The sequence below is a fragment of the Leuciscus leuciscus genome, assembly GCF_965113295.1.
Source record: "Leuciscus leuciscus genome assembly, chromosome: 1".
In the NCBI taxonomy this organism is placed as follows: Eukaryota; Metazoa; Chordata; class Actinopteri; order Cypriniformes; family Leuciscidae; genus Leuciscus; species Leuciscus leuciscus.
This window is the reverse complement of record NC_138725.1, coordinates 24,259,575-24,276,870: the sequence shown is the minus strand read 5'-3', so window position 1 is coordinate 24,276,870 and position 17,296 is coordinate 24,259,575. Positions and strand designations below refer to the sequence as shown.

The 17,296-nt window shown below is 35.8% G+C and overlaps 2 protein-coding genes and 1 long non-coding RNA gene across 4 annotated transcripts in view; 2 read left to right on the top strand and 1 right to left on the bottom strand.

Moving 5' to 3' along the window:
- Positions 1-11,586, top strand: part of LOC309499784 (L-asparaginase 1-like) — a 56,872-nt gene extending 45,286 nt beyond the window's left edge. For both annotated transcript variants that reach the window (XM_082171255.1, XM_082171256.1), the window contains 2 exons: positions 6,793-6,954; positions 9,642-11,586. In XM_082171255.1, coding sequence (XP_082027381.1) covers positions 6,793-6,954; positions 9,642-9,722 — 243 coding nt within the window. In that variant the 3' untranslated portion in view covers positions 9,723-11,586. The remainder of the gene's footprint in view (positions 1-6,792; positions 6,955-9,641) is intronic.
- Positions 1,998-4,847, top strand: LOC309503596. The gene is made up of 3 exons (XR_014207767.1): positions 1,998-2,729; positions 3,441-3,475; positions 3,779-4,847. It is a non-coding gene; the product is annotated as an uncharacterized lncRNA (long non-coding RNA).
- On the bottom strand, positions 10,905-16,717 carry LOC309502920 (uncharacterized protein). Its single transcript, XM_082175563.1, has 8 exons — positions 16,685-16,717; positions 14,345-14,479; positions 14,200-14,230; positions 11,974-12,000; positions 11,847-11,879; positions 11,642-11,726; positions 11,324-11,377; positions 10,905-11,211 (listed from the first exon to the last, which is right to left on the bottom strand). Exons 3-8 carry the CDS (start codon positions 14,207-14,209, stop codon positions 11,097-11,099), a joined length of 324 nt encoding a protein of 107 aa, XP_082031689.1. The 5' UTR covers positions 14,210-14,230; positions 14,345-14,479; positions 16,685-16,717; the 3' UTR covers positions 10,905-11,096.
- Positions 16,718-17,296: the final 579 nt, after the last annotated feature.

The window sequence follows — 17,296 nt, the reverse complement described above, 5'->3', positions numbered from 1 at the left end:
ATGATTGCAAATGTAAATTTAAATTCCAATTTTTCTGGGGATTTTGATGATAACAGTAATTATATTTAGCTGAGAGAAAAGCCAAGAGAAATAAATAATAGGCTATATGAATTATGACATTAAAATGATAATAATTATGAAATAAACCTGACTCTCTGAACTCGTGAAGTCAAATTCCATATAGAAAGTGTGTTATACTACATATTTCAGCAATCAGTTATGAATGATTTGAGCGATGAGTGATGCACATACAAAGGTATTACAGCATATAAAAAATCAGCATATGAATCTCAACAATGCTGACAATAAGTAAAATATTCAGATAAACAGATCAACTCTAAACATCCAAAAACAGGCTAAAAATCACAACCAAAGCACAAATAAAAGCTAATACAGAAAATAGTAAGACCATTCAGCTGAATAAATTCTTCGTTTTTGCTGTGTGTGTGTGTGTGTGTGTGTGTATGTGTGTGTGATAGCTGTCCTGTGTGTTTATATGTGTGTAACAGCTGTTCTGTGTGTTTATATGTGTGTAACAGCTGTTCTGTGTGTTTATATGTGTGTAACAGCTGTCCTGTGTGTTTATATGTGTGTAACAGCTGTTCTGTGTGTTTATATGTGTGTAACAGCTGTCCTGTGTGTTTATATGTGTGTAACAGCTGTCCTGTGTGTTTATATGTGTGTAACAGCTGTTCTGTGTGTTTATATGTGTGTAACAGCTGTCCTGTGTGTTTATATGTGTGTAACAGCTGTCCTGTGTGTTTATATGTGTGTAACAGCTGTCCTGTGTGTTTATATGTGTGTAACAGCTGTGATGTGTGTTTATATGTGTGTAACAGCTGTTCTGTGTGTTTATATGTGTGTGACAGCTGTTCTGTGTGTTTAAATGTGTGACAGCTTTGATGTGTTTATATGTGTGTGACAGCTGTGATGTGTTTATATGTGTGTGACAGCTGTGATGTGTGTTTATGTGTGTAACATTTGTGTGTTTATATGTGTGTAACAGCTGTGTGTTTATATGTGTGTAACATCTGTGTGTTTATATATGTGTAACAGCTGTGATGTATTTATATGTGTGTAACAGCTGTGATGTGTGTTTATATGTGTGTGACAGCTGTTCTGTGTGTTTATATGTGTGACAGCTTTGATGTGTTTATATGTGTGTGTGACAGCTGTGATGTGTGTTTATGTGTGTAACATTTGTGTGTTTATATGTGTGTAACAGCTGTGATGTGTGTTTATATGTGTGTAACAGCTGTGTGTTTATATGTGTGTAACATCTGTGTGTTTATATATGTTAACAGCTGTGATGTACATGGAAAGAATCTATATGAGGATATATGCGCATATATGAAACCTATATGCAGTTTATATGCACATATATGCTGCATATATACAGCATATATGCACATATATGATAATATATATGCTGCATATATGCGTATATATGCCACATATAGGCATAATTGAGGTGCATATATGTGCATATACAGGCCATATAGGTCTCCTGTATTGCTTCTTTATATATACATATAAGCCCTATATGTACATACAAGATATGTCTCCTATAGCTCATGGCAGGATGGTCATTTTGTAGCTCATATCTCACTTTGGAAACTGTCATACATGATGCCTAGCTCAGATAGGCACATCTATCAATTCGAAGCTCACGGAGCTGAGATCAAAAAGATAAAAATAAAAATTTTAAAAAAAAATCTGTTCAGTTTTTTGTCTTATTTTTGTTCTTGTACTATTTGATTGTTCTTAAGTAAATAAATAATGTAAATTTCTACATTTTGGGGTTTTATTAATGTTGCCTACACTGTAAAAAAAAGTGTACTTTTACAGGTAATGGTCTGTATTTTTTTTACAGAATTTTACCGTTTTGTCATTATAGTGAATGCCTGTTATTTTACAGATATTTGCTGTAATTTAAAGGTCCACTATTAAATTTACAGGTAATTGCTTGTATTTTGGTTTTACATCAATTTACGTTTTTTAAGGAACTTGTCTGTATTTTTACAAAGTAATATTTTACAGATTTTTTTCTGTGAAATTAGAAAACAAAGAAAAGAAGGTATAACTGCAGAAATCTGCATCTATTCAATATGTTGTCCTTACAGATTATTAAGCATGTGGGGGTTAAAGTGAGTTTTTTTTTAAGGTTAAATAATAGTATTTGTACATACAGCCTACCCTACATAGGCTACAGTAGACCTGTATTGAATTGTTTTTAGGCTATAGTCTTTTAATCTTGTCTTGCAAATAGATGCTCATTTTGATCATTATTTCATTGTCTTATTCTCCCATAATTTCATGTATATTTTATTAATATTTTTCTAAATCTCCGTTGCTGCACATTCAGGGCTTTGTGTGTGTGTGTGTGTGTGTGTGTGTGCGCGCGCGCGCACGCGATGACGCAGATTCAAATTCGCCGCCATTACGTTTCCGCTGTTTAGTCCCGCCCACAACGGTCAGCTGATCAGTCGACTTTGGATCTGTATCAAGTGCAAGTGGGAGATTTGAATTCAGTCTACTCTCCTGAAGTGGATTGTGAGATTAACAGGGGTTCAATATGACACCTCATAATTCAAAGCAATCGTGTTCGTCGAGAGCAGCCGTGAGCAGGAGCCCTAGCTGTTGTCAGTTTGGATTCTTCGGAAATAGCACCCTTTTCAGTGAGCCTGGTTCGTCACAGCGGACATCATGCCAACCGATCACCGGCTGAGGTAAGAGTCTGCATGTGAACGATATTTATATTACATTTGTGTTAAGTTTACGTTACAGTTTTCAAGCTAACATTAGCATTTTAAATGATGAGCTGGAGGCAAAACACTGAAAATGTAGCATGCATCTTTACATTTTCCATCTGTTTTAAGAAAGATCAGTTGAACCCACACCTCAAAAAATACCTAAAACAAGCTTTCGTAGACTTGTTATACATAAAGTCCGTTTAATTGTGTATAAAATCTTTGTTAATACGCGATAGTATCTGTCAGTAAATCAATCTCTTAAATGGCGGGACATTTTTAAACACTGTCTGGAAGCTGAAAACTCTTCTCTTAAAAAATAGTAACCACGTTTTTGGCGGATTTTTATTACCATTTTTAATAACCACAGTTATACTACAAATAGGCCTAACGTTACCAAGGTTTTTTTTTTTTTTGGTTAAACCATAGTTAATTTTCATAAGGGTTAATGTGGTTATCAAGACCGTTAAGAAAACGAATTCAGCAAATACTGTACTTGTTGTTGATACAGGAAAACACATGAGGCTAGAATATGAACACCACATGATAAATTCCATATTCTGGCTGCATGCTTGCCAACACGTCAGTTGAGGTTTTGCATTGTCCCAGTGGAACATATTCTGACATATGCAAATGTAATACTGAGTTGTAAAAAAAAAAATATATATATATATATATTTGTGATTTCAGGTCAAGTGGAAAGCAGAATGATCATGGCAAACAAGGTATGGGAAGAAGTAATTTAAAATATTGTAATGGCCGAGTCTTCTGATTCCATATGATTGCACTAAAAGTGGCAGAAAATGTAATTTGTTTTATACTATATTTTCCCATGTGAATATTCATTTGATCCTTGTGAGGCCACTGTAGCTGCACAAGGTTTGGTTTTGCTTCAGTAAGACCACGATTGTGTTAGATTCCACCCATCTATTATTATTATTTTTTTGTATTGTAACTAGGCTCTGTCATTTAGAAACATGGGTTTTCCTATCACTTATAATGACATATATCTCTACCTTTCATTCCAGCCAGAGGATCTGACGGTTGCTGCTCGCATCTCAGCCTACCTGATGGAAAATTCTTGCTGGATGAATGACCTTCACCTTCAATTCAACCTTGCCAAGACAAAACTGCTTATGGTTTCACTTTCAGCCAAACCATGCGATCCTGCTGATTTGCCTTATACAACACCAGAAAGATCCGGCCCTTCCTGTCGGAGTCACACAACTCCTTGTCTAAGCTCTTGTTCTATCCAGACTGGACTATTGTAATGCTCTCCTGGCAGGCCTTCCAGCATCAGTCAAACCTCTGCAACTGATCCAGATGCTGCAGCAAGACCTAAACTCACTGCTTCAGATCTATGTGTCTCCAGAAGCTTGTGTTCTGCAAGTGAACGGCGCCTTGTGGTGCCATCATCCCAAAGAGACACAAAACCACTTTCACTGACCTTTACCTGGACTGTTCCCTGCTGGTGGGATGACCTGCCCAACTTAACACATTTTCAAGAAACTGCTAAAGATCCATCTTTTCATAAACACTTGACCCAATAATACTAAATCTTTGTTTTAATAATAAATAAATAAACTTGTATACTGTGCTACACTAACTGGGACTTGTCACTGCACTTGTTGCTTCTATTGTTCTCTTAATTTTTAAGTCACTTTGGATAAAATGTAATTGTAAATGTGTAAAATAAGTTATATTAGAGTATAAAGGCATACAGCAATTGCCTTTTAATGTAGATATTTTTACATGTTCTAAATTATATACTAAGATTGTATTTCCTATCATTCACATATCTTGATGTTCAGTGTTTGTTTAATGAGTAATACTGTAAATGTGCAGGTATTTTGTACTTATACGTTTAATTAATTTAACAGAAATTGACTGTACATTTGCTATTATTAAGTACTTAATTAGAGATTGGTCAAAGTTGTGAAATTGGAAATGCCTTAACTGTAAATATACAAACTTTGAATTTGAATTTATGTATTTAATGCATTTTTATACATAACTTCATAGTTATTATACACAGGAAAAACTATATATTAAAAGATAATTACTGTAGATAGACAGCATTATTATAAAATAACTTTATAAAACCCTAAATTTACAGTTTAACTTGAAAGTTAAATGTTTTTTTTAAAATGTAATTTGACATCATTTATCCGTTTTTCCACGGTTTAATAAGCCATTATCAACAGTAATGTACTGTAATTTAATAAATTTTGACTGTAAAGTCAATTCTGTATTTTCACTGTTTTTGCCTGTAATTTTGTGAAATGGTTATTTGCTGTAATTTAACGGAATCCGTCTGGAAACTTTGCTGCCAGAGATTTACCGTTTGTATACGGGATTTTTTTTTTTTTACAGTGTAGGCCTAGTAGCTATGGATTTTAATAATTTGACTAATATATAGTAGGTAAACATATAGGTGCATATATAGGTGAACATATAGGTGCATATATGTGAACATATAGGTGCATATATATGTGAACATATAGGTGAGCATATATAGGTGAACATGTAGGTGCATATATGTGCATATATGTACATATAATATAGGAAAACGGCCAATTTTATATATGTCACATATATTAAAAACATATATCAAAACATATATTAAAACATATATGTTTATATAGGTTCTTTCCATGTGGGGTGTGTAACAGCTGTGATGTGTTTATATGTGTGTAATAGCTGTGATGTTTATGTGTGTAACAGCTGTGATGTGTTTATATGTGTGTAACAGCTGTGATGTGTTTATATGTGTGTAACAGCTGTGATGTGTTTATATGTGTGTAATAGCTGTGATGTTTATGTGTGTAACAGCTGTGATGTGTTTATATGTGTGTAACAGCTGTGATGTGTTTGTATGTGTGTAATAGCTGTGATGTTTATATGTGTGTAACAGCTGTGATGTGTTTATATGTGTGTAATAGCTGTGATGTTTATGTGTGTAACAGCTTTGATGTGTTTATATGTGTGTAACAGCTGTGATGTGTTTGTATGTGTGTAATAGCTGTGATGTTTATGTGTGTAACAGCTGTGATGTGTTTATATGTGTGTATTACAGCTGTGATGTGTTTATATGTGTGTAACAGATGTGATGTGTTTATATGTGTGTAACAGCTGTGATGTTTATATGTGTGTAACAGCTGTGATGTGTGTTTATATGTGTGTAACAGCTGTGATGTGTTTATATGTGTGTAACAGCTGTTCTGTGTGTTTATATGTGTGTAACAGCTGTGATGTGTGTTTATGTTGCCGGTTCGGGCTCGCGTGTCTTTAGTCTCTACGTCTCAGCTACCCCTCTGCGTTGTGTTGTGTTGAATAAAAGACTGGAGTCGAATTGTTGGTTCAGAGGTTCTTTATATGCCTGCATAGGTTGAAAATGCAGTAATTATTTGTTGCATTCAAAAGGGTTTGTTTAAATCAGCCTTCTCCTGTCAAATATTTGAACATAGAAAAGATATCAGCAGACACGCTTCACAGGCCAACTTTCACACTAACATACAACACAACGTGATACTGCATTCACTCGGTTAAACTTTCACTTATGCAGGAAAAACATCTTCAAAAGGGGAGATCACATACTTGTGCATACTCAATTACATTTTAACAAAACCGATCACTTAATTTGTGATTATTTTCACTTATAACACTCTTTCGAACAGGAGTGCACACAATACATACCTCGCTCTGCTCAGACCTCCCGCGGACTGAAGCGAGAGCGCGCGCAACGCGCAAATGACGTCACAACTGCGACGAACACAAAACTCATAAAGACACAAAAAAATACATTATTTTCTTTTCTTACACACATATGTAACAGAAAAATTAGGATTTTGTGTGAATTTAAAATAAAACACAAGTTATAATTAATACCTGTTACATTTATATGTGTGTAACAGCTGTGATGTGTTTATATGTGTGTAACAGCTGTGATGTGTGTTTATATGTGTATAACATCTGTGTGTTTATATGTGTGTAACATCTGTGTGTTTATATGTGTGTAACATCTGTGTGTTGATATGTATAGGGTGTTCTGACCAGCATGGTTCCCACAGACGGTCTGGCCGAGGCCGACAGGTTGACTCTGGGTCTGGTGAAGGTGTGGGGTGTAACATCGCCCGTCACTCGTGTTACCATGAGCGTGACTGGACAGCCTGACGTCGACCTGCAATTCACATATAACGCTGAGGTCAGACGCTTCATGCAAACATAAACTTCAGTTTCAGTATACTGTCAGAAACACCCATATAAGGACAACAAAATGGAATCTACACTGTAAAAATTGCTGTAAAAAAGGGCCAAATGTTATCCATTAGAACAGCAATATACCGTAGAAAACAATGCATTCTGGGTGATATTTTTTATTTTCAAGAAAGTAGCCTACAGGAATATACTGTGAATTCGACACTCAGAGTCGACACTCAGAGGCTGTGTTCCAAATCACACCCTATACCCTCATTCACTATTCCCTACATTAGTTCTCTAATATACTCCACTTGACTGAGTGGATAAAAACAATTGAGTTAATTCAGACACTGATGAACACCTGCTGTTAACAATCAGAATCACTGAAGGAAAGAGGAACAAGAAGAACAGAAAAAAACATTAAATCAACTGAAGAGAAAATAAGACATTAAATCTGTGAAGATTTCAGCAGAGGAGGATTAAACAACTCCACAAACAGCATTACCAGCTTCACTTATTACTAACCAAATTAACTGTATTTCTGTTAGATGTCTAGAGAAGTTCTAATTAAAAGGTGACAGAGGTTTAGATTTCATGTTACCATGATGGTGATCAGTGTTTGCTTTAGTTGGGCTCTTGACCCTTGACTTTTGAACATTAGTTTTTCTTTGGCTGCTGTAGTCAATAGCCGGAACACTGGCTGGAACACTGTTTGTTATGTTTCGTGGTCCAGGTTGGCCCAGTTTGTTTTTGTTGCCGTTTGTGGAGCCTGTGGTGTCTACTGAGACCGCTTTTTTTTACAGTGTGTTCAGGGGACAGGCAGCGAGCGGATAGTGAGAAGATGTTTGCTGTATGTGACAAAAAATGTTTCAGTCTAAAAAACACGTGACATCGCTTAGAGCACCTTTAATTCACTATTACACATAGGTGTTTGCAGTTTTACGTTAAGAAATATTCCCTTTCAGTTCACAATGCTATCTGCATAGATACTAGTTTTTAAACTCGAACTGTTTTAAGCCATCGGTTTCCCAAATGATATGAGTTACCTTCCATGGTATTATTACAGTAACATACTGTAATAAAGAAAAAAAGAGCTGTAAATTAATGGTAGAGGACTGTAAATGTAAAGTACATTGCTGGCAACCACAGCTGCCAGTAGATTACTGTTATTTTACAGTACAAATTTGACAGTGTTTTTATTTAGTTTTAGTCATTTAAAAAATTTACATATATCCCAATATTTAAAAATGTAACGTAATTTAAATATATATTTTTTTAACAAACGTAATCATTTTCATATGGAATTTTATAATAAAAAATATCCTTATGTATTTTTCATTATTTGTTGTGTATCTGCACATTTTAATTTTAGGGTGAACTATTCCTTTAAAGAGGATTTGCCTAGTAACTGCTGACCATGAGTGTGTACCCAGCAGAAAAACTCAGAAAATGAAGTGTCTTTCATTTTTGGTTAACAAAAAAATGAAAGTCAGGTTGACGTCTAAATCCAACGTTTGTTTGACGTCAAGCTCCAACATTGCGCAGATGTTGAATTTTGGTAGCAATAAACACACAAAAAAGTATATATAAAAAAAATAAAATAAAAAAGGTGACATGCATGGCAGTACACTTATTACCAGCGTCAATTTGAACTAATCAGATTTCATTTCTGTCAGATGTCTATTCTTATTGATATTTAACAGAGGATTAGATGTTACTGTTTGGTTGAAAATGTTTCATTTGAAGTCACCGTTATGGTGATCAGCGTGTGCTTTAGTTGTGCAATTTGACTCTTGACCTTTTAACATTAGTTTTTTTCTCTGGCTCCTGGAAATGAGTTTGTTATGGCAAAAACTGAAAGAATAATTGTGTTCAGATGATGTTGGCTACTTGATGATAATAAAGTGTTTTACTGATCATTTTCAGAGTCTACTCTTTGTTTATATATCATGATATTAACTTCACATTATTAATTTGAATAATGCTGTGATTGTCCAGAAGTGTTTTAATCTGAGGGATTGTGCACCAAATAGATTCAAGGATACAAGCAGACATTAAAGAATCAGCATATGAATCTCAATAACGGGGAAATTCTTCATGCCACAATGCATTCTGGGTGCATCATACAAAACTCATCTATGAGTCTGAGAATGCTTTGCATGGTTTAGTGGGCAATGTAGAAATACAGGCTTGCTATTAATAATACAAAATTATCAGGTAACAAAAGATTAGATTCTGGATGGCATCAGTGAAATAGACCACTATATGATGATTATATCTTTATCATCAAGAAGACAATATCATCTGATCACATTTTCTAATTCTTTTCTTGCCATAACAAACACAGTTACAACAGGCGGAAAAATAAAAAAATAAACAATATTAAAACCACCAACTAAAAAAAATTAATATATAATATCTTTTTTTATAAAACATCAACAAAACCAGTTAATTCTCAATAAGAACTTCTGTAAACGCCTGACAGAAATAATGTCAATCTGGTTAGTAATAAGTGAAGCTGGTTCTGCAGTCCGGTGCTTATTCCAACCAAAATTCAACGTCTGTCTGACATTGGAGCTCGACGTCAAACAAACATTGGATTTAGACGTCAACCCGACTTTCATTTTCAGCCAAAATATGACGTCTAGCTTTAATTTTGTCTGATAAACTGCATCTCTTCCTCTCCCTCAGGCTCAGGAGCTGCAGTTTGATGCAACATCACAATCTCACACCATTGAAAAGCCTTTCACAATCACCTGGAACGAGGCTTAGACTCGGACACCCGTCTACGGACAGAGCAATCGCATGATTATTTACTTTACTTAGCCTACCAATGTTCAGTAGTAGTGATTATGCTCCACCATATGTGTCAAAATGATTGATGGTGACCCTTTGACCTTATCCTAGAGAGCGAGTGGGATGAAGAGATGGTGGAAAGTCTGACTATGGCTCAGAGAAAACCGCATGAACATGTCAGTTAGACAAAGTTTCTTCGTGAAAATATGGACTGGGCGAGAGGTGAAATTCTGATGAATAGTAACCGTGTATTCGGTGACATATTTCATAAACCGCCTCGAGTTGTTACGCTCTACACCACTGACGGCGCCGGCAAATTTATTTTTCAGAGTGGTTATATATATTATATATCGCAGAGTGTGACGGGGTAGCACCGAAAGTCCGGTAGCGTGTGGTCGAGGACCACTCAGAAGCAGGATTAATGCGTTTACAAATTCTGCTGCAAAGACAAGACAAAGCTCTGGAAGAAAACATGATTTGGACGTTGAAGATCTCAAAAATGAAGTTTATTACAGCATAGCAGTGGCAAAGTACACAAAGCACCTTAGGTTCACGGGCGTCAGAATGAACCCAGAACATCCAAATCTTAAACCTTTTATCCTGTCACAGTTTACCACTCTTAATGTAAATGAAGTTGCTCTTGTTGTAACAGCTGTGGTCTGTATGTTAATGAAGTTGAGACACCCTATTGTCTGATACGGTTCTCTGTGTCCCACACCCATTCCCATTCTACAATTGATGATGACCATTTGCTCAGGATGTGATCAACCCAAATGGTTAAGACACATTTCGGGGATGAGCTCATTCTAAAATATATTATGGAGTGGAATCTGGGTCGAGAACACTAAACTAAACACTAAACTAGGCAGAGCCAGAACATGAAATGTATTTTAATTCATTCATTAATACAGATTTAACTAATCATTTACCTCTCTAGTTCTGTTCTAGGTCTAAATGAACACAGATTGAGTAAAGCAGCTCTAAAAGAATCATTATCAGATCAGTTTGATTCAGTTCACTTCAGTAACAGCACAGTTTTCGCAGGTAGAAAAACAAGTAAAAATGCATAGCTTTGCATAAAATAAGAATTAAAAAAAAAAGTAAACTTATGTCAAGCAGATTTGTATATGTTTGATATAAAAAAAAAATATTAAAAAAAAATAACGTACTGATATTTCAAACACCAATAATGAAGAACATGGCATTAGTTTTTCACTATTGAGTGCAGAAACGTGAGTTTAGGACTGAAAATGCCTGGTATTTTTGAGTTTGTGATTTATACTGTAACAGATGTAGACGACAGAGACACTTCAGCCCAGAGTTTGAGTCAATATCAAAATGACCTGAGAATCAAGTTGATGTATGATCATCCTCTGGACACTGAGCCGCTGAACTGATCAGATTCAGATTCAGTGAATCAAGAGCATCAGATCTGACCATTATTTGGTCACCAGATTCAAGATCCCTGTGAGAATTAGATTCATTTAAACATTAATATTCACAAAGGTCTGCCTCATCTGTACATTAAAACATCAACTGCCCTTAAATGTGATTCAGTCTCAGTTTGATTCACTCACCTGTTTTCTGAATCATTGCGCTGACAGACAGACGGTGCTGCCTTTGGGAAACATCTGAACACAGAATGACACTTATTAATGTATTATTATATTCATCTTAGTATTACCATGTTTTCAGACAGATTTTTTAGTTTAGGCCAGATGTTTTCAAAGTGAAGTTATAAAGATTGTGCTGTATAATTATAAATTGTGTATTTACAGACGAGGACAATTTGTGTCAATAAACCAGTATTGTGTTCATTTCGGACACATTAATAACAATATTTTAGTTTAAGTTTTCATGACTCTTTCTGACACAATTAAAGCTTCTGGACTCACTTGAAGATCCTTTTACGCAGCATAAAACAGATGAAGATGATGATGAAGATGACGATGAAGAGAGCAAACAGCCACCAAAACTGATCTATTCAAGTGATGAAATATCAGATCAGCTGATGTGTAAGAATGATAAATCAATATTAGCTGATGTGTAAGAATGATAAATCAATATTAGAGTTTGGATTTAAAGCTCTTGATGTATTACCTGAGGGCTGGAGAGTCACTTCATTCAGAACATCTTTAAAACACACAACGATCACAAATATCAGACAATATGACAGAAAACTTATCAGAAAAAAATATCAGACACACGTTTATCAGCTGAAACTCACCTGGAGTCACTGCAGTTTCATTCCTCACTGAAAACACATTGACAGTCATCAGAATTACAGTGTTAAATTAAAGAAGTAGTTCACTTTAAAATGAAAATTACCCCATGATTTACTCACTCTAATACCATCCTAGGTGTATATGACATTCTTCTTTCAGACGAATCAAATCGGAGTTATATTAATAAATGTCCTGGCTCTTCCAAGCTTTATAATAGCAGTGAATGGCAACCATCAGTTTGAAGCTCATAAAAGTGCATCTATCCATGATAAAAGTGCTCCACATGGCTCTGGGGGGTTAATAAAAGCAAAGCCATGAGTTTGTGTAGGAATAATATTCATATTTAACACGTTACAAGGTAAAATTCTAGCTTCTGGCCAAACGACTTAAAGGGATAGTTCACTTTGAAATAAAATTTTGGTATGTTTTAGCTTACCTCAAGGGCATCCAAGATGTAGGTGTCTTTTTTTCCGCAGTAGTTTCAATTTTGATATTTTTAGGTCAAACCGTTCTTGTCTGTCAGTCAAATAATGCAGGTCTATGGTCACCACCTCAAAGAGCAAGCACAGAGTCCAAATTAAAACAATTCCACATCGTCCAAATTAAACAATTCCCCATCGTAAGTACACATTGATGGCCTAAGACACGAAACGAGCGGTTTGTGTGAGAAAACGAACAGTATTTATATAATTGTTACCTCTTGAACACAGCCACGTCCAAATGATCTGAGGGCGCAGGCGGGTATAGATATATACACTAGATGTCGCCTTGGCTACCGTTTCGTTCCAATGAACTGCAGTAGCCAAGGCGACATCTAGTGTATATATCTGTACCGCTCATTTCGTGTCTTAGGCCATCAATGTGTACTTACGATGGGGAATTGTTTAATTTGGACGATGTGGAATTGTTTTAATTTGGACTCTGTGCATGCTCTTTGAGACAGTGACCATCGACCTGCATTATATGACTGACAGACAAGAACGGTTTGACCTAAAAATATCAAAATTGAAACTACTGCGGAAAAAAAGACACCTACATCTTGGATGCCCTTGAGGTAAGCTAAAACATACCAAAATTTTATTTCAAAGTGAACTATCCCTTTAAGTCTAAAGCATAACTTATGCGATTAATGCGACATTTGATATTGAGAGCTGATATTGATGCTACGCTACTTCCAACATCACAAGTTGCGTTAGTTGCGCTTTAGTAGTGATGTTACGTTGTGCCGAGGCTTTGGAGCGTGTGTGGAGAAGTCCAGGGTACTTTCAGCGAATCAACAATGGATATACATTTGATGCCCCATTCATTTCAAGCCAAATACATTTATTTCACAGTTACGTTATACAACCATTATATACCACCAGAAAATACACATTATATTCATATAAATATAATAGTCTATGTGGAAATAGATTTTTTTTTTTTCTTCACCGTTATTTCTAAGCCTTAATTGGCGCAAAATACAGTGTATCACAGACCACATCAGGTCATCTGTAATGTATCTGCTTGTTTTACACTTGTTGCACTTTTTTGAGCTTCAAACTGTTGGTTGCCATTCACTGCCATTGTCAGCTTGGAAGAGTCAGCAATTTGTTTTTAAATAACTCTGATTGTATTAGTCTGAAAGAAGAAAGTCATATACACCTAGACTTGAGGGTGAGTAAATCATGGGCTAATTTAAATTTTGGAGTGAACTATCCTTTAACACTGCACTGTGTTTTTACCACCAGTAAGTTAATTAGAAAATAAAGTGAATAATTGAGTTGTTAATTGAATTGATTGTTTGGTTATTGAAGACAGCTGATGATAACAAGCAGAATCACTGAAATGGAAGTAAAATAATGCCAAATGTTTTTGAAACAAAAAAGCCTGTTGAATTGCACTTCTTAAAAATAGTTGGTCACAATTATGGTGTTCAGTGTTTCCTTTAGTTGGACAGTTTGACTGAAAAATTTAAACAGAAAATTTGTTACAAAGAAAGCCAGAAACAAAGATGATCAGGTGATATAGTTTTCATCATCATAAAGTAGAATGGTTTGTTAATTTCACAACTGAACAAAAGTGGTTATTCCGTTATTAAACTATTTTCACTGACATCTTTTAACACTGAGCTGGTGGTTCCCATATAAACACAGAGCAATGCTAATTTAACACAGAAGATTCGGTTCAACACAGTTTGATCTGAATATCTTAATATTCTCTGCTGATAGTTGAAATGTTTCTCTCACCTCTGAACATGCTCACATGACTATAATGAAGCTGAAATAAAAGAAAGAATCATTAAATCATCATTTATAATGTTCATGAAGGATTAATGCTTCTGATGCATCTGTACAAGTAAGAAAATAATCAGACAAATCTAAATCATTTCACAGATTTCGCAGAATCGCAGATGATCTCGTGATTCAGATTCACACAGCGAGACGTGACGAGACAATCCGATGAGACTGAAATAACAGGATCAATCAGTGTTTCAGGAGTTGATGGATCTGCGATCTTAAGTCCATGCTGATCAAATCAAACAAAGACAATCAAACTGTCAGTAACAGAAGATGACGAAACTGAGGTAACATTCACAAACTTATGCTTATTTGCAGAAATGTTAAAGAAGCAAGTGATGCAAGCAGGTGTGAAAATGAGTACACCGAATGACCTGAAACTCTTAGCTGTAAATAACATTCATTCTTATTGATTTGTGCTGCTGTCACCTAAAATGATTTACAATAGTTTTGTTGAAGCTGTTGAAAGACACAGTGTCTTGTAGGGTGTTCAGTGTGTTTGTGACCAATGGGATACGCATTAATTGCGCTATTGCCAAATTAAATGCTCCAGTCAGAGAGAGGAGCAGGAGGGATTTCATTTGACGCAATACTTTTAGGCCTTTTTTGCAAATGTCTTAGTAAATGTTTTAGTCTGGTTTTAAATGTTACAGTGACGGTACGCATGTATCAGTGAATGACACTTTTTTTGGCTGTCATGGTGTGTGCATGAATGTGTGTGAAATGCCTGCTTTACACTGCTTATTCCGATCACTTATTTGGGCACTTTTTGCACTTAAATTTGTTCATTTTTAGTGTTGACATTGAATATATGTTTTTTTCAAGGGTTAAAATCATCAGATAATTTGATTGACGTTTTGACAGTTTCTACCTGAATATTTTAGTAATATTTGCTCATTCTTTTTGATGTATTTGTTTGCCCTGTTTTGATCCATTTTCCTTCACAGCAAAAACTCCAGTGTTAAATTAATACTCCTGGGAGTTGATATGAGTCCACACTCAAGAGTGTAAAGTGTTAAAATATGAGTGTTAAATTAACACTCAAGAGTGTTAAAGTTAATGAGATAATTAAGTGATTCATTGAGTGAGGATTGAGGATTATTGATGAACACCTGATGTTAACAAGCAGAATCACTGAAGGAGAAAATCACAAAGTGTAACAGTGTTTGCTTTAGTTGGGCTCCTGACCCTTATATGTTTACTTTAAATTTTGCTTGTCGGCTGTTATTGATTTATAACAGTCAGTTGAACAAAGAGACAATGTGATCTGATGGTGTGATCACACCATGTGTGTGTGTGTGTGTGTGTGTGTGTGTGTGTGTGTGTTTGTGTGATTCACATCTGAGAACCAGCTCTGCTCACAGTGTGTGTGTGTGTGTGTGTGTGTGTGTGTGTGTGTGTGTGTGTGTGTGTGATTCACCTCTGAGAACCAGCTCTGCTCACAGTGTGTGTGTGTGTGTGTGTGTGTGTGTGTGTGTGTGTGTGTGTGTGTGTGTGTTTGTGTGATTCACCTCTGAGAACCAGCTCTGCTCACAGTGTGTGTGTGTGTGTGTGTGTGTGTGTGTGTGTGTGTGTGTGTGTGATTCACCTCTGAGAACCAGCTCTGCTCACAGTGTGTGTGTGTGTGTGTGTGTGTGTGTGTGTGTGTGTGTGTGTGTGTGTGTGTGTGTGTGTGTGTGTGTGTGTGTGTGTGTGTGTGTGTGTGTGTGTGTGTGTGTGTGCATGTATAATAGTAAATAGCTCTAATTTAAGCAGAGACGTCAGAGAGTCTTCAGAGTCAGACTTCCTGTTTTTCATCCTTTTTTTTTTTTTTGTCTGCACTGAACAGCAAAAACTCCAGTGTTAAATGAACTCTGTGTGCACTGGTGTTTTAGTTTCAGAAGTGAAGCTCGTCTGAAGATCATCTCCTGAATGACAGTTTTCCACTGGTCACTTGGTACTGTGTTTTGTGTAAATATAATGTAGCTAAAAATAAGAAGTAGACTAAATATCTGCTAAATGATGAGAATTTAAAATATTATTCTGTAAAAGCATGAAATTACATGATTTCTGATCGATTACAAGTTTTCTGAATTGCTGAATTGACAGAAACAAACACTTAACTCTGAATACCAGCTCTGCTCACAGTTAGTGTAGTTTATGTGTGTGTGTGTGTGTGTGTGTGTGTGTGTGTGTGTGTGTGTGTGTGTGTGTGTGTGTGTGTGTGATTCACCTCTGAGAACCAGCTCTGCTCACAGTCAGTATGTGTGTGTGTGTGTGTGTGTGTGTGTGTATGTGTGATTCACCTCTGAGAACCAGCTCTGCTCACAGTCAGTATGTGTGTGTGTGTGTGTGTGTGTGTGTGTGTGTGTGTGTGTGTGTGTGTGTGTGTGTGTGTGTGTGTGTGTGTGTGTGTGTGTGTGTGTGTGTGTGTGTGTGTGTGTGTGTGATTCACCTCTGAGAACCAGCTCTGCTCACAGTCTGCATTGAGTGTGTGATTGACGACAGCAAAGGAAACAACATACACACGGCAAAAACTCCAGTGTTAAATTAACACTCCTGGGAGTGAATATGAGTCCACACTCAAGAGTGTAAAGTGTTAAAATATGAGTGTTAAATTAACACTCAAGAGTGTTAAAGTTAATGAGATAATTAAGTGATTAATTTAGTGAAGATTAAGCATTACTGAAGACACCTGATGTTAACAAGCAGAATCACTGAAGGAGAAAATCACAAATTGTAAGTTACCATTATGGTGATCAATGAATGCTTTAGTTGGGCTTTTGACCCTCATATGTTTACATAAAATGTTGCTTGTCTGCTGTTATTTATTTATAACAGTCAGATGAACAAAGAGACAATGTGATCTGATAGTGTTGGTTATGTTTTGACATAATCATATGTGACCTGATCCAGCAAAATGAGTCACAGTGACCCAAACTTCAAAATTGAGATTTTGGTATTAATGGAAAGAGGAGACCATAAGCTTTCAACTGATATCCTAGTCAAAGTCATACCTTGAATGGTTGTAAAGATATACACATTTGAATTATGGTCGTCCTCCCTC